This window comes from Lissotriton vulgaris, chromosome 5 (assembly GCF_964263255.1).
Source record: "Lissotriton vulgaris chromosome 5, aLisVul1.2, whole genome shotgun sequence".
In the NCBI taxonomy this organism is placed as follows: Eukaryota; Metazoa; Chordata; class Amphibia; order Caudata; family Salamandridae; genus Lissotriton; species Lissotriton vulgaris.
The window spans coordinates 71555636-71573721 of NC_141693.1; the positions used below are offsets into that span (position 1 = coordinate 71555636).

The 18086-nt window shown below is 48.0% G+C and overlaps 1 protein-coding gene across 3 annotated transcripts in view; it reads right to left on the reverse strand.

Annotated features, from left to right (window-relative positions):
* Positions 1 to 18086, reverse strand: part of LOC147710211 (E3 ubiquitin-protein ligase TRIM39-like) — a 186286-nt gene that overhangs the window by 97673 nt on the left and 70527 nt on the right. For 2 of the 3 annotated variants that reach the window (XM_086920895.1, XM_086920894.1), the window contains exon 3: positions 12694 to 12939. In XM_086920895.1, the coding sequence (XP_086777021.1) occupies positions 12694 to 12939 (246 nt within the window). The remainder of the gene's footprint in view (positions 1 to 12693; positions 12940 to 18086) is intronic. The other variant, XM_086920896.1, reaches the window with a different exon arrangement.

An 18086-nucleotide genomic window follows, 5' to 3' on the forward strand; every position in this document is an offset into this window, starting at 1 on the left:
CTCTCGGGGTGGGTGCTCAAAGAGGCGCTGGTGGCTGCACCCCAAACTATTGTCACTCACATCCCTCACCACTGCAGAGGGAAAAGAGCACCACGGCAACACAGGTGAGATGTCAAATTCCTTTAATTCAGGCGTTGTGCATGACGCGTTTCGTTTTATTTAAAAACTTCCTCAGATGCCGCCCGGAATCTTGCAAGTGCATCTTCCGCCCACATTTAAAAGCAAATTGTCCCGCTACGATTGGTCAGAACACTGCTGGTCACGATGTGCTGGGTAGCCACAAACACCAGAACCTGGATTCGCGTGGAGCAGACACTTGCAGTTAGTACGAACCCAAGTGGGCGTGGTCTGCTCACTTCTCCCCAGCGTTGACCTGTTCTTTTGAATGGGCGATGTGACAGCTCTCCGTGTGCCTCACCCCACCGCTGAAAATCCCTTAGAGCCCATGCATACCGCCTAAGTAAGCAGTATGTCCACACGAAGTCATAGTCCACTGTGAAGCGGCTGGGTTGGTCTCGGGCATGCGGCGTGTCCTGGCGCTTCTACAAAAAACCTCCAAATTGCCACAAGACTGCGCCGGACTCTCTCGGGGTGGGTGCTCAAAGAGGCGCTCGTGGCTGCACCCCAAACTATTGTCACTCACATCCCTCACCACTGCAGAGGGAAAAGAGCACCACGGCAACACAGGTGAGATGTCAAATTCCTTTAATTCAGGCGTTGTGCATGACGCGTTTTGTTTTATTTAAAAACTTCCTCAGATGCCGCCCGGAATCTTGCAAGTGCATCTCCTGCCCACATTTAAAAGCAAATTGTCCCGCTACGATTGGTCAGAACACTGCTGGTCACGATGTGCTGGGTAGCCACAAACACCAGAACCTGGATTCGCTTGGAGCAGACACTTGCAGTTAGTACGAACCCAAGTGGGCGTGGTCTGCTCACTTCTCCCCAGCGTTGACCTGTTCTTTTGATTGGGCGATGTGACAGCTCTCCGTGTGCCTCACCCCACCGCTGAAAATCCTTTAGAGCCCATGCATACCGCTTAAGTAAGCAGTATGTCCACACGAAGTCATAGTCCACTGTGAAGCGGCTGGGTTGGACTCGGGCATGCAGCGTGTCCTGGCGCTTCTACAAAAAACCTCCAAATTGCCACAAGACTGCGCCGGACTCTCTCGGGGTGGGTGCTCAAAGAGGCGCTCGTGGCTGCACCCCAAACTATTGTCACTCACATCCCTCACCACTGCAGAGGGAAAAGAGCACCACGGCAACACAGGTGAGATGTCAAATTCCTTTAATTCAGGCGTTGTGCATGACGCGTTTCGTTTTATTTAAAAACTTCCTCAGATGCCGCCCGGAATCTTGCAAGTGCATCTCCCGCCCACATTTAAAAGCAAATTGTCCCGCTACGATTGGTCAGAACACTGCTGGTCACGATGTGCTGGGTAGCCACAAACACCAGAACCTGGATTCGCGTGGAGCAGACACTTGCAGTTAGTACGAACCCAAGTGGGCGTGGTCTGCTCACTTCTCCCCAGCGTTGACCTGTTCTTTTGAATGGGTGATGTGACAGCTCTCCGTGTGCCTCACCCCACCGCTGAAAATCCCTTAGAGCCCATGCATACCGCCTAAGTAAGCAGTATGTCCACACGAAGTCATAGTCCACTGTGAAGCGGCTGGGTTGGTCTCGGGCATGCGGCGTGTCCTGGCGCTTCTACAAAAAACCTCCAAATTGCCACAAGACTACGCCGGACCCTCTCGGGGTGGGTGCTCAAAGAGGCGCTCGTGGCTGCACCCCAAACTATTGTCACTCACATCCCTCACCACTGCAGAGGGAAAAGAGCACCACGGCAACACAGGTGAGATGTCAAATTCCTTTAATTCAGGCGTTGTGCATGACGCGTTTCGTTTTATTTAAAAACTTCCTCAGATGCCGCCCGGAATCTTGCAAGTGCATCTCCCGCCCACATTTAAAAGCAAATTGTCCCGCTACGATTGGTCAGAACACTGCTGGTCACGATGTGGTGGGTAGCCACAAACACCAGAACCTGGATTCGCGTGGAGCAGACACTTGCAGTTAGTACGAACCCAAGTGGGCGTGGTCTGCTCACTTCTCCCCAGCGTTGACCTGTTCTTTTGAATGGGCGATGTGACAGCTCTCCGTGTGCCTCACCCCACCGCTGAAAATCCCTTAGAGCCCATGCATACCGCCTAAGTAAGCAGTATGTCCACACGAAGTCATAGTCCACTGTGAAGCGGCTGGGTTGGTCTCGGGCATGTGGCGTGTCCTGGCGCTTCTACAAAAAACCTCCAAATTGCCACAAGACTGCGCCGGACTCTCTCGGGGTGGGTGCTCAAAGAGGCGCTCGTGGCTGCACCCCAAACTATTGTCACTCACATCCCTCACCACTGCAGAGGGAAAAGAGCACCACGGCAACACAGGTGAGATGTCAAATTCCTTTAATTCAGGCGTTGTGCATGAAGCGTTTCGTTTTATTTAAAAACTTCCTCAGATGCCGCCCGGAATATTGCAAGTGCATCTCCCGCCCACATTTAAAAGCAAATTGTCCCGCTACGATTGGTCAGAACACTGCTGGTCACGATGTGCTGGGTAGCCACAAACACCAGAACCTGGATTCGCGTGGAGCAGACACTTGCAGTTAGTACGAACCCAAGTGGGCGTGGTCTGCTCACTTCTCCCCAGCGTTGACCTGTTCTTTTGAATGGGTGATGTGACAGCTCTCCGTGTGCCTCACCCCACCGCTGAAAATCCCTTAGAGCCCATGCATACCGCCTAAGTAAGCAGTATGTCCACACGAAGTCATAGTCCACTGTGAAGCGGCTGGGTTGGTCTCGGGCATGCGGCGTGTCCTGGCGCTTCTACAAAAAACCTCCAAATTGCCACAAGACTGCGCCGGACTCTCTCGGGGTGGGTGCTCAAAGAGGCGCTGGTGGCTGCACCCCAAACTATTGTCACTCACATCCCTCACCACTGCAGAGGGAAAAGAGCACCACGGCAACACAGGTGAGATGTCAAATTCCTTTAATTCAGGCGTTGTGCATGACGCGTTTCGTTTTATTTAAAAACTTCCTCAGATGCCGCCCGGAATCTTGCAAGTGCATCTCCCGCCCACATTTAAAAGCAAATTGTCCCGCTACGATTGGTCAGAACACTGCTGGTCACGATGTGCTGGGTAGCCACAAACACCAGAACCTGGATTTGCGTGGAGCAGACACTTGCAGTTAGTACGAACCCAAGTGGGCGTGGTCTGCTCACTTCTCCCCAGCGTTGACCTGTTCTTTTGAATGGGCGATGTGACAGCTCTCCGTGTGCCTCACCCCACCGCTGAAAATCCCTTAGAGCCCATGCATACCGCCTAAGTAAGCAGTATGTCCACACAAAGTCATAGTCCACTGTGAAGCGGCTGGGTTGGTCTCGGGCATGCAGCGTGTCCTGGCGCTTCTACAAAAAACCTCCAAATTGCCACAAGACTGCGCCGGACTCTCTCGGGGTGGGTGCTCAAAGAGGCGCTCGTGGCTGCACCCCAAACTATTGTCACTCACATCCCTCACCACTGCAGAGGGAAAAGAGCACCACGGCAACACAAGTGAGATGTCAAATTCCTTTAATTCAGGCGTTGTGCATGACGCGTTTTGTTTTATTTAAAAACTTCCTCAGATGCCGCCCGGAATCTTGCAAGTGCATCTCCTGCCCACACTTAAAAGCAAATTGTCCCGCTACGATTGGTCAGAACACTGCTGGTCACGATGTGCTGGGTAGCCACAAACACCAGAACCTGGATTCGCGTGGAGCAGACACTTGCAGTTAGTACGAACCCAAGTGGGCGTGGTCTGCTCACTTCTCCCCAGCGTTGACCTGTTCTTTTGAATGGGCGATGTGACAGCTCTCCGTGTGCCTCACCCCACCGCTGAAAATCCCTTAGAGCCCATGCATACCGCTTAAGTAAGCAGTATGTCCACACGAAGTCATAGTCCACTGTGAAGCGGCTGGGTTGGACTCGGGCATGCGGCGTGTCCTGGCGCTTCTACAAAAAAACTCCAAATTGCCACAAGACTGCGCCGGACTCTCTCGGGGTGGGTGCTCAAAGAGGCGCTCGGGGCTGCACCCCAAACTATTGTCACTCACATCCCTCACCACTGCAGAGGGAAAAGAGCACCACGGCAACACAGGTGAGATGTCAAATTCCTTTAATTCAGGAGTTGTGCATGACGCGTTTCGTTTTATTTAAAAACTTCCTCAGATGCCGCCCGGAATCTTGCAAGTGCATCTCCCGCCCACATTTAAAAGCAAATTGTCCCGCTACGATTGGTCAGAACACTGCTGGTCACGATGTGCTGGGTAGCCACAAACACCAGAACCTGGATTCGCGTGGAGCAGACACTTGCAGTTAGTACGAACCCAAGTGGGCGTGGTCTGCTCACTTCTCCCCAGCGTTGACCTGTTCTTTTGAATGGGCGATGTGACAGCTCTCCGTGTGCCTCACCCCACCGCTGAAAATCCCTCAGAGCCCATGCATACCGCCTAAGTAAGCAGTATGTCCACACAAAGTCATAGTCCACTGTGAAGCGGCTGGGTTGGACTCGGGCATGCGGCGTGTCCTGGCGCTTCTACAAAAAACCTCCAAATTGCCACAAGACTGCGCCGGACTCTCTCGGGGTGGGTGCTCAAAGAGGCGCTCGGGGCTGCACCCCAAACTATTGTCACTCACATCCCTCACCACTGCAGAGGGAAAAGAGCACCACGGCAACACAGGTGAGATGTCAAATTCCTTTAATTCAGGCGTTGTGCATGACGCGTTTCGTTTTATTTAAAAACTTCCTCAGATGCCGCCCGGAATCTTGCAAGTGCATCTCCCGCCCACATTTAAAAGCAAATTGTCCCGCTACGATTGGTCAGAACACTGCTGGTCACGATGTGCTGGGTAGCCACAAACACCAGAACCTGGATTCGCGTGGAGCAGACACTTGCAGTTAGTACGAACCCAAGTGGGCGTGGTCTGCTCACTTCTCCCCAGCGTTGACCTGTTCTTTTGAATGGGCGATGTGACAGCTCTCCGTGTGCCTCACCCCACCGCTGAAAATCCCTCAGAGCCCATGCATACCGCCTAAGTAAGCAGTATGTCCACACGAAGTCATAGTCCACTGTGAAGCGGCTGGGTTGGACTCGGGCATGCGGCGTGTCCTGGCGCTTCTACAAAAAACCTCCAAATTGCCACAAGACTGCGCCGGACTCTCTCGGGGTGGGTGCTCAAAGAGGCGCTCGTGGCTGCACCCCAAACTATTGTCACTCACATCCCTCACCACTGCAGAGGGAAAAGAGCACCACGGCAACACAAGTGAGATGTCAAATTCCTTTAATTCAGGCGTTGTGCATGACGCGTTTTGTTTTATTTAAAAACTTCCTCAGATGCCGCCCGGAATCTTGCAAGTGCATCTCCTGCCCACACTTAAAAGCAAATTGTCCCGCTACGATTGGTCAGAACACTGCTGGTCACGATGTGCTGGGTAGCCACAAACACCAGAACCTGGATTCGCGTGGAGCAGACACTTGCAGTTAGTACGAACCCAAGTGGGCGTGGTCTGCTCACTTCTCCCCAGCGTTGACCTGTTCTTTTGAATGGGCGATGTGACAGCTCTCCGTGTGCCTCACCCCACCGCTGAAAATCCCTTAGAGCCCATGCATACCGCTTAAGTAAGCAGTATGTCCACACGAAGTCATAGTCCACTGTGAAGCGGCTGGGTTGGACTCGGGCATGCGGCGTGTCCTGGCGCTTCTACAAAAAACCTCCAAATTGCCACAAGACTGCGCCGGACTCTCTCGGGGTGGGTGCTCAAAGAGGCGCTCGGGGCTGCACCCCAAACTATTGTCACTCACATCCCTCACCACTGCAGAGGGAAAAGAGCACCACGGCAACACAGGTGAGATGTCAAATTCCTTTAATTCAGGCGTTGTGCATGACGCGTTTCGTTTTATTTAAAAACTTCCTCAGATGCCGCCCGGAATCTTGCAAGTGCATCTCCCGCCCACATTTAAAAGCAAATTGTCCCGCTACGATTGGTCAGAACACTGCTGGTCACGATGTGCTGGGTAGCCACAAACACCAGAACCTGGATTCGCGTGGAGCAGACACTTGCAGTTAGTACGAACCCAAGTGGGCGTGGTCTGCTCACTTCTCCCCAGCGTTGACCTGTTCTTTTGAATGGGCGATGTGACAGCTCTCCGTGTGCCTCACCCCACCGCTGAAAATCCCTCAGAGCCCATGCATACCGCCTAAGTAAGCAGTATGTCCACACAAAGTCATAGTCCACTGTGAAGCGGCTGGGTTGGACTCGGGCATGCGGCGTGTCCTGGCGCTTCTACAAAAAACCTCCAAATTGCCACAAGACTGCGCCGGACTCTCTCGGGGTGGGTGCTCAAAGAGGCACTCGTGGCTGCACCCCAAACTATTGTCACTCACATCCCTCACCACTGCAGAGGGAAAAGAGCACCACGGCAACACAGGTGAGATGTCAAATTCCTTTAATTCAGGCGTTGTGCATGACGCGTTTCGTTTTATTTAAAAACTTCCTCAGATGCCGCCCGCAATCTTGCAAGTGCATCTCCCGCCCACATTTAAAAGCAAATTGTCCCGCTACGATTGGTCAGAACACTGCTGGTCACGATGTGCTGGGTAGCCACAAACACCAGAACCTGGATTCGCGTGGAGCAGACACTTGCAGTTAGTACGAACCCAAGTGGGCGTGGTCTGCTCACTTCTCCCCAGCGTTGACCTGTTCTTTTGAATGGGTGATGTGACAGCTCTCCGTGTGCCTCACCCCACCGCTGAAAATCCCTTAGAGCCCATGCATACCGCCTAAGTAAGCAGTATGTCCACACGAAGTCATAGTCCACTGTGAAGCGGCTGGGTTGGTCTCGGGCATGCGGCGTGTCCTGGCGCTTATACAAAAAACCTCCAAATTGCCACAAGACTGCGCCGGACTCTCTCGGGGTGGGTGCTCAAAGAGGCGCTGGTGGCTGCACCCCAAACTATTGTCACTCACATCCCTCACCACTGCAGAGGGAAAAGAGCACCACGGCAACACAGGTGAGATGTCAAATTCCTTTAACTCAGGCGTTGTGCATGACGCGTTTCGTTTTATTTAAAAACTTCCTCAGATGCCGCCCGGAATCTTGCAAGTGCATCTCCCGCCCACATTTAAAAGCAAATTGTCCCGCTACGATTGGTCAGAACACTGCTGGTCACGATGTGCTGGGTAGCCACAAACACCAGAACCTGGATTCGCGTGGAGCAGACACTTGCAGTTAGTACGAACCCAAGTGGGCGTGGTCTGCTCACTTCTCCCCAGCGTTGACCTGTTCTTTTGAATGGGCGATGTGACAGCTCTCCGTGTGCCTCACCCCACCGCTGAAAATCCCTTAGAGCCGATGCATACCGCCTAAGTAAGCAGTATGTCCACACAAAGTCATAGTCCACTGTGAAGCGGCTGGGTTGGTCTCGGGCATGCGGCGTGTCCTGGCGCTTCTACAAAAAACCTCCAAATTGCCACAAGACTGCGCCGGACTCTCTCGGGGTGGGTGCTCAAAGAGGCGCTCGTGGCTGCACCCCAAACTATTGTCACTCACATCCCTCACCACTGCAGAGGGAAAAGAGCACCACGGCAACACAGGTGAGATGTCAAATTCCTTTAATTCAGGCGTTGTGCATGACGCGTTTCGTTTTATTTAAAAACTTCCTCAGATGCCGCCCGGAATCTTGCAAGTGCATCTCCCGCCCACATTTAAAAGCAAATTGTCCCGCTACGATTGGTCAGAACACTGCTGGTCACGATGTGCTGGGTAGCCACAAACACCAGAACCTGGATTCGCGTGGAGCAGACACTTGCAGTTAGTACGAACCCAAGTGGGCGTGGTCTGCTCACTTCTCCCCAGCGTTGACCTGTTCTTTTGAATGGGCGATGTGACAGCTCTCCGTGTGCCTCACCCCACCGCTGAAAATCCCTTAGAGCCCATGCATACCGCCTAAGTAAGCAGTATGTCCACACGAAGTCATAGTCCACTGTGAAGCGGCTGGGTTGGTCTCGGGCATGCGGCGTGTCCTGGCGCTTCTACAAAAAACCTCCAAATTGCCACAAGACTGCGCCGGACTCTCTCGGGGTGGGTGCTCAAAGAGGCGCTCGTGGCTGCACCCCAAACTATTGTCACTCACAGGATTCCGCAGTAACCATAGCACCGAAACCGCCCTCATCGCGGCCACCGATGACATCAGGACCCTACTAGACAACGGAGAAACAGCAGCCCTCATTCTCCTGGACCTGTCAGCCACCTTCGACATGGTCTCGCACCACACACTACGAACACGCCTACATGATGCTGGGATCCAAGAGAAGGCCCTGGACTGGACCACATCCTTCCTCTCCGGCAGAACACAGAGCGTCTGCCTCACCCCCTTCTGCTCCAATGCCACCGAGATCCTCTGCGGCGTACCCCAGGGCTCAGCCCGACGCTGTTCAACATATACATCACTTTTAACAAGGGGCAACCCAAGTAACCCTATGGCATCTGGGTAAAATATACTGTGTACGAAAAATGATGCCTAGGGAAGGATCAACATCTATCTATTAAAGCAAGAGATGAATAAATTATCCCTTACTATCTCAAATTAATGAAAAATGAACCAATCTATGTATTTGAAATTCTTCTGTGACCAAACGTATCACACAATACAGTATCTATTTTGTTCTTATTTATTTATTCTTTATTGTCTTTCTATTTTTTCAAAAAATATATTTTCTTTTCTCAAAAACACACATATATATATATATATATATATATATATACATATATATATATATATATATATATATATATATATATATATATATATATATATATATTCCGCACTTGCACTTTTTTCTGCGACAGGCTCAAATATTCGACCATCAGCCAGGAAAAAACACGGAAAACCCAGAGTGCAGGTGAGTTTCTTTTATTCAACAGCACACCACGGCAGCATAACGTTTCGGCCTGCTCAGTATATATACACATCACAATTACACAAACCACATATATATTCAATACAAAATACCCAGTACACCAAAATGTATACACAATATATACATTGACAAACTAAACATATATTTCGAACCTAAATACGTAGTAGTCCTTATTTTGTAACCAAAAGGATGCTTTAACAATTATATAAGAAGCATTCCTATTATACAAGATCACCCAAGAAATAGTTAGGAGCCTGGGGGGGATACGTATTTAAACCTCTTCTTCTTTGAGGACTCCTTATAAGCAATTTTGAAATTCTTTAAATTTCAATGGTGTCTTGATTTCAAGTGTTGATGCGTTTCAGCCTGAATATTTATGGGCCTCATCAGGACTAGGGCTTTTTAGGAACCATCTCTAAAAACTAAAATAATTGTATTTATATGTACAAACTCAAAGAATATTAATTACACAATTCTGCGATACTCCAACGAAAACACCAATTATCAAGGACCCTTTTGTGAATGTTCCTCGGAGTGATTGGGCACAGGTTAAAACAAAAGTCACCCAAATGTGATATATTAAAAGAGTGCAGTGTAAAGAAAAACCGAAAGAAAGGGCGAATCCTATTTAGCCAAAGGTTCAGGTATATTCATACAGTGAAGTGAAAAAAAAATGCATGCACTGGCTCCTTATAGCGGGAATATTTATATCTCTCCATGTATATAAGAGTTACCTTAAAGTATCCAGCATAAGGGGATAGAAACTTGGTTCTAGATGGTACTATACCCAAGTAATGCCACTCTTCTGAATTGATAAACAGCTGGAAATCATAAGGATATTGCTGTCAATTATGGCCCGAGTAAAAGTACTCAAACAACGTAGAGCAGAGAAAACAATGGTTACCGACTGTGCTATATAATGAGTCTAAGGTCTTTGTCTTGAATTATACAATATCGGACGGAGGAAGTCCCGAAGTATTAGTCCTCATTCTCTGTAAATCAAATATATACCGTATTTGTTGGAAAGGAAGTCTCAAACTTTATCAGCACCCAGAAGTGTCTGAACAGAAAACGGGCAATAGACTCTTACCCTGGTCGGTATGGCTGTCACAGGGATAATGCTTTAAATATATCCGCTCGCTCAAGAATAAATCTCCTCACTCCCTTTAAATATATATATAAAAGGAGGCATAAGGTCTCACATCTACTAGATGATATAATCTCTATGCCAGGGGAAACCATAACGCTTACCTCGCACACGCAACCAGGGTAAATAGCTGTCTGGTAAGGTAGATTGGACAGACATATTGGGGAAAATCAGAAGTCACAAACAATAGTTAAAAGTAAAAACAAGAACAGGGTTACATCCAGAGGTGGCTTCCTGCCCGTACTCACAAGTAATGCCAAGGGGGGTGGCCCGTCCCGTCCTCGGTCGTCCCCGGACGGCCACAGACGGCCCGCCCTTTTCCCGGGCTTCTCCCGCGCGCGACCTGCGGGGCGAGAGGCGTTCCCTGCTAATGAAGCGCCTCCTGGCGCGTGTCCGTCGTCACGACCGCCGCGTCCACCCCTGGGGCAGCTGGGTGATGTGGTTCCCCAGCTGCTGCTGCACCGGATGGATGGCGCAAGCCGTTTCCCTCACGGCGCTGTTCTGGTGCAGGGCAGGGGTAAGTTTGAAAGCAGGTTGGCCGTTCCCCTCACGGCAGGCTAGGCGGTGTTTCCGTGTCAATAATCTGGACAGTTAATGAATTTCTGTTATCCGCACATAAACAACTGATGGGACCGGGCCGCAAAGAAATAAAAAACGTGAGTTGGCGGCCGGGCCGCAAAGAAACACTAAAAAAGACAAAAAAAACGTGAGTTGTGAGCATGCGCGCATGACGAAAAAGGTGCTATGCACATCGCGCGTGTGCTTGTGCACGCGATAGTAAGCTGGTCGCCGGGAAAGTAGCGCTTTCCCAAGCAGCCTACTAAATGTCTCAGCCAGACCAGCGCATGCGCTGGATCAGGCCGAGACCTAAAAACCAGGCTACTACTGGAATGTAGCCTTAATAGACCCAGTCTGGCATTACAGGAGATCTAATTAAGTATTACATCAGGGTCCTCAAAGCCTTGGATATCGCCCTCAAACACTAACTGGGATTGAGCTTCAGGGAAGTGGATTCCCCCATGGGATAGTAAGCTGAGCCAAGCAGTTGGGAACCTGAAGATGGAAGCAGAAAGCCAGCCCTTACTCGAGATTCCGACAACCACCTGGAAAAATACAGTGAAGAGGAAGGTCCTGCTATCTCGAGTGAAAACGATAGGGCCTCTCCCAGCTACAACCACAACACAGGGCACTGGATTCCTCCTACATCCAGCGGAAAGCTCAATTATATTTACGAGAGGCTCTTTCAGTCCAGGCACGTAGAAATATTCTGTTATTGCAGCTTATACCACTTAGGATCTCGGATTTTAATCCAGCATGTGGAGCAGCATTGTGCAGGTTATGCCATTATCACAAGAAATCTTGGCTTCATCTTTTATGTTGCTGCCTCAAACTGGTTGGGGATCGCCACCAGTGGCTACGCCCAATTTGTAGGGAAAGGGCACAAGGACCTGTAAGAAGGCTTCAGCCTGGTGCTTTTCTGAAACAAATATCTGCATCCTGGCAAGAGTATTGAGGTTTTCACAACTTTTTAGTTAGGCACTCGATGGGCCACCACAGTCCTTAGAGCCAAGGTCACTGTCAAAACTTCAAACAGGAAAACAGCCTGGTACCCCCGGAGTTCGAGCCAAAAACCAAACTGATGGATTCAGGCTACAACAAGGCATCAAAGAGTGTTGTAGTAGGGCTGAGCAGTAAAAAAAGTTCACACCTTAAAAGCCCCAGCCCTTCGGGCAATCACAGGGGTTGCTGAGACACCACAACAGTAAAGGGGAGCGAGGAACTGCTACTTTCCCCGCGATACCCTGTATTTGAACATTCCATGGGCCGCGCCAAAGGCAGGACACATAGCAGGGCACTCTCATGTCCGATGGTGTCCGCTAAGGATTATCTTCTCAAATTCCCCAAGTTTAACTAAAAGAGCTCTGAACTCATATTTTTAACAAAGAGATTTGAGGGTTGGAGGGGAAATATGGAGCAGATTTTCAAATGCATATTTTTTACTGTAAAGATTTTAAATAAGTGAGCGGTTAATAAATTACTTACTTACTATAGCTTGCCACCCTAACAAGAGATCATTACACGTGATGGTAAGTGGCCACTTGCATCAGGAGAAAAGTAATTAATTTAGATCAGAAATGTTAACTCAACTTCTTAGAAAAGGACTAATACGGTTTCTTTCCAATTATCTAAGATGTTGGCTCACATTATGCTTTCTATGTTTATCCAGCTTTTTTCACATTTTGCTCCTTGGTCTCCAAGTGTTAATTTGTGTCACTAGAATTGCTTGGTGTGTTTCTTTAACTTGTATATAACACTGTAAGAGGTCACTGTACATTCCACTGTTTGTATATTGAATTGGGCTTTCAGCATCAAGTGGGACGATGTAAATTATCCATGTCTGTATATTGTGTGCAGCTTTTAGAGTGCATGGGGTCACTGTGCATTGACCCTGTCAGGAGATCATACATGTTCCGCTCATACATTTAATGCTGAACACAAAATAAGAATATTTGACTTCCTTATTTAGTTTTATTTACCAAACAGTGTCTCACCGTCAGGAGTTCCCAGGCCGGGGCCTCACACTTCTTTTCCATCTCTGTTATCAGGGATTTGAGAGAGGAGATATGATTGGACAGTTTGGTAATATTTTCATTTTCTACCATGGTAATTTTCTTCTCCATCTCCTCCAGTTTTTCATGCATTGTTCGCTCATTTGTTTTCATGAGCTGCCGTAGTTTTTCGAACTCAGATTCAAGTTTCTTCTTCTCAGTTCTTAAGTTGCTCTGTGAGAAACAAAGAAAAGTTGGTTAGACTTAAGAGGCTGTGTGTTATCAGGTGATGTATGTCACACTGTGGCTTAGAGCAGGAGCCTGTGTGTTATCAGGTGAGGTATGTCACACGGTGGCTTAGAGCAGGAGCCTGTGTGTTATCAGGTGAGGTATGTCACACTGCGGCTTAGAGCAGGAGCCTGTGTGTTATCAGGTGAGGTATGTCACACTGCGGCTTAGAGCAGGAGCCTGTGTGTTATCAGGTGAGGTATGTCACACTGTGGTTCACAGCAGGAGCCTGTGTGTTATCAGGCGAGGTACGACACACTGTGGTTTAGAGCAGGAGCCTGCGTGTTATCAGGCGAGGTACGACACACTGTGGCTTAGAGCAGGAGCCTGTGTGTTATCAGGTGAGGTATGTCACAATGTAGCTTAGAGCAGGAGCCTGTGTGTTATCAGGTGAGGTATGTCACAATGTAGCTTAGAGCAGGAGCCTGTGTGTTATCGGGTGAGGTATGTCACACTATGGCTTAGAGCAGGAGCTTGTGCGTTATCAGGTGCGCTGTGTCTCACCCCAGCAGGAATAGGAGTGTTTCAGCAATGGAAAGAGGTGTGTTTTTCTAGCGTCACCAAGAATGACTGGACTCAGAAATTCTGAGGAGTTAGTTAAGTCTCAACTCCTGGTAGAGGGTTGTGTTCTTTAATTGTCACAGGTATAGGTAGAGGGTTATGCTCCTGTGGTGTGTCAACAGTATAGAGGTGGAGGGTTGTTGGCTTGTGCTGTGCCGTTCGTACATAGGTAGAGGGATGTGCTCCTGTGAATTGTCACTAGTACACAGGTAGAGGATTGCACTCCTGTGCTATGTCACTAGTATACAGGTGAAGGGTTGCACTCCGGTGCTGTGTCAATAGTGAACAGGTAGAGGGTTGTGCTAATGTGTTGTGTCACTAGTATACAGGTGGAGGGCTGTGCTCCGGTGTAATACTAGTTTACAGATGGAGGGTTGCGCTCCTGTATGCGTCACTAATATACTGTGCTGTGCCACTAGTATATAGGTAGAGGGTTGTGCTCCGGTGCTGTGTCACTAGTATACAGAGGAGGCTTCTGCTCCTGTGGTATGCCACTAGTATACAGGTGAAGGATTGCGCTCCTGTGGTGTGCCACTAGTATACAGGTAAAGGATTGTGCTCCCGTGCTGTGTCACTAGCATACAGAGGGAGGCTTCTGCTCCTATGGTGTGTCACTTATATACAGGTAGAGTGTTGTGCTCCTGTAATGTGCCACTAATATACAGGTAGAGGGTTGTTCCTCTGTGTTGCATCACTAGTATATATGTAGAGGGACGTGCTCCTGTGCTGTGACACTAGTAATCAGGTGGGGGTTGTGCTCCTGTGCTGTGTCACTAGTATACAGGTAGAGGATTGTGCTCATGTAGCATGCCAGCAGTATTCAGGTGGCGGGTTCTGTTCTTGTGCTTGCTCTGATTCTAGTGTACTGGTAGAGGATTGTGATCCTATGTGTCACTAGTATACAGGTACAGGGTTGTGCTCCTGTATGTGTCACTGGAATACAGGTAGAGGGCAGCCGCGGCCCTTGCAGGTAAGAGCGGAGGGGCCGGCGGGGAAGGGGCAGGGGATTTTGACGAACAAGGACAAGGGAAAATTAAATAATTAATTTTTCCTCATCGTCATCTGTCGAAATTACCCCCACCCGGCCCCATCGCTCTTACCTGCACGGGAAAGCTGCTGGTAGAGGGTTGTGCTCCTGTGCTGTGTCACTAGTATACAAATGGAGGGTTTTGCTTCTATCATGTGTCACTAATAGACAAGTAGAGAGTTGTGCTCCTGTGATGAGTCACTAGTAGATAGAAGGTGGGTTGTGTTCCTGTAATGTGTCACTAGTATACTGTGCCACTAGTACACAGGTAGAGGGTTGTGCTTCTGGGCTGTGTCACTAGTATACAGGTAGCGTGTTGTGCTCCTGTGCAGTGTCACTAATATACAGGTAGAGGGATGTGTGCCTATGCTGGGTCACTAGTATACATGTGCAGGAGTGCGGTCCGGTGATGTATCACCAGCAGGGACGGCTTTAGCGCTGGTGGTGCTCTGTGCGACAATGTCTGTTGGTGCCCCCCTAATGACCACCTCTGCTACGGATTCCCTCACTAGCACCCTTTAACAGTGCCTCTCCAGTCTCCATAACCACTGTCTCTCAGATTCATTTAGTTTTATAGCAACACTTATACCAGTGTAAGGTGTCAGAGCACTTTTTACCACACACACATTACACAGAGACAATCATATATGTGTAAATCAGTGTATAGGACATGTTACATCAGACAGTACTACAAGGTGTAGTGTGGGAGTGGCAGGTCATCGATACTGGTAGGCAATATAGTTAAAGTTCTTATTCAGGAAAGGCACAAATTCAGAATTTAAAAGACAACATCATTGTTAAGGGTTCTCTTTCATAATAAACATTGTTTTCTATGCAAATGAACCCTTTTTACAAGATTAGGATAATGTAAGACTGGGCAAAAAAACATATAGCTCTAACATATACCTTGCAGTTTGCAGCAGCTCTAGGGTGACAGTTAATAGCTCAATGTTCTATATTAGGATTTTGACTTAGAAACGACAGGTAACAAAAGGAGCTTTCTTACAGAAGCAGTAACTCACTGACCTATTTACATTATATGCACTTTGTTATCTGCATGGTACACGTTCTTAGCAGCAGGCATTTTAACCCTGTGCGCTACCTTAGGATGAGTACAAATGTCCACTAGACAACCCTCCAATCTCTTTCCACGCAGACAATTAATCACAGGACTTCTCTTGACATTTTAATTGATGTCTGAAAGTTGCTGGAGGCCAGGAACGAGGCAGTAGGTGCTTTTAAAATGATTATTCACATTTTCAAAAATGACGCCCCCACCCCAAGTCAACGCCCGGTGCGATCGCACTGATCACACCTTCCTAGAGCCGGTCCTGGTCACCAGTATACAGATAAAAGTTTGTTCTCCTGTGCTGTGTCACTTGTATACAGGTAAAGGGATGCACTCCTGTGCTGTGTAACTAGTATGCAGGGGGAGGGTTCTGCTCCTGTGGTGTGACATACAGGTGGAGGATTGCACTCCTGTGGTGTGCCACTAGTATACAGGTAAAGGTTTGTGCTCCTGTGCTGTGTCACTAGTATACAGAGGGAGGCTTGTACTCCTTTGGTGTGTCACTAGTATACAGGTAGAGTGTTGTGCACCTGTAATGTGTCACTAATATAAAAGGTAGAGGGTTGTGCTTCTGTGCTGGGTCACTAGTATTTAGGTAGAGGGGTGAACTCCTGTGTTGTGTCACTAGTATACAGGTGGCGGTTATGCTCCTGTGCTGTGTCACTAGTATACAGGTAGAGGATTGTGCTCATGTAGCATGCCAGCAGTATTCAGGTGGCGGGTTCTGTTCTTGTGCTCGCTGTGATTCTAGTGTAAAGGTAGAGGATTGTGATCCTATGTGTCACTAGTATACAGGTACAGGGTTGTGCTCCTGTATGTGTCACTGGAATACAGGTAGAGGGCAGCCGCGCCCTTGCAGGTAAACTTGGTCTGACTGTTAAAAAAAACGGAGCCTAGTGTGCAGTGTTTTCCAGCAATGTACAGGCACTCAGGGGCTACAGCGACAAGTGAGGTAACAACAACTACAGAATGAGGAGTGTACATTAAGAAAAGCACTTTACAAATATTATGTTTACCAAACACCATCACCATGAAATGTTTATGGCAATGACACCCTCTTTAACTTTCTTGCCATAGACACACCTGATGAACTCTGAAATGTAACAACCATGGTGTCTGAGCAGCGATTATCACTGCTCAATTACAGGACAGCCCTTCCTTCCGGTCTGAGTCAGGGCCATGGGTCCTAGTTCTCCTGGGGAGTTATGTTCAGATGTGCCCCTTCTTTGTAACAGCAGTTTAATTCAGGCATAAAATATGACACATCCAACTGTCGCCGATTTAAGAGACTGCTGCAGAAATACTTTGTAACAAGGATTGAGCTGAACAGATAATGTCTGAGAACAGAGGCTAAAGCCGTGTTGTGCCCTGTTGTTACCAGAATTAAAAATGCATATTACCTGAAGAAGGTTATGCACATGTTCCCGAAACATGTCAAGATTAGCGGGCTTTTGATATGAAACTAACTAATAATTTGTAGGTTAAAATTCACTATAAAAATTGCTTTGAAACAGAAGATGATTGTGTGGCGTGTGTGCACTCTACAAGCAGGAATATTACCATGTCATCAGTTTCTATGTGCACACAGGTATGCCAGAACTGAAAAAATGGGGCTGCATATAACATTCATATGACTAGGTCAAAAGTCACCCGCTCCACACCTAAGAAAGAAATTCATAAACACAACGTTAGAGCTTCCGTGATCAATTTAGTATCTCGATCAATGTTTCTTAAACATTTGACTTCATTGGACCCACAATTTAATCATTACTGGAATCTGGGATCCCCACAGAGTTATTATTGGAATCAGGGGACCCCGGCTTAAGCAATTTCGAAGATTGAACGACAAAACAATACACAAAATTAAAGAAACAAGCATTGATCAAACAAATACACATTTTTCTCCTTTATGTGCATACACTTGACTTTATCAACCCATTAATATTATATTTTTTTAGTTTGGAAATTTTCGTGCAACCCCCCTGTAGGTGTAGTGGACTCCAAACAGTCCCACGACAACAGGTTAACTCTATTAGATGTTCTGTGCTTCAGTGATGTATATGGAACGTCATGGCATGAATACATTGCTAACACCTCGGTTTATGAAGGGCCATACACCAGGTGCTCATACCAATGGATGGATAGATATCTCCAGATCCATACATACACAACCCCACTGAGGTACACAATTACACAGATGCACACATGCATGTGAACAGAGATGCATATATGATTGCACAAAATTACAGATTGTTATCGCCAGTGAATGCATACACAAACTCAGAGGCATCCACTCATACAGATGTACAGAAAGTGAAACTCACACACAAATGTTTGTCCAAACTCACAGACAGATTTCTTCAGTCCATGCATACACAAACTCAGAGGCACATATTTATACAGATGTACACATTAGTGTGCACTCACACATGTATA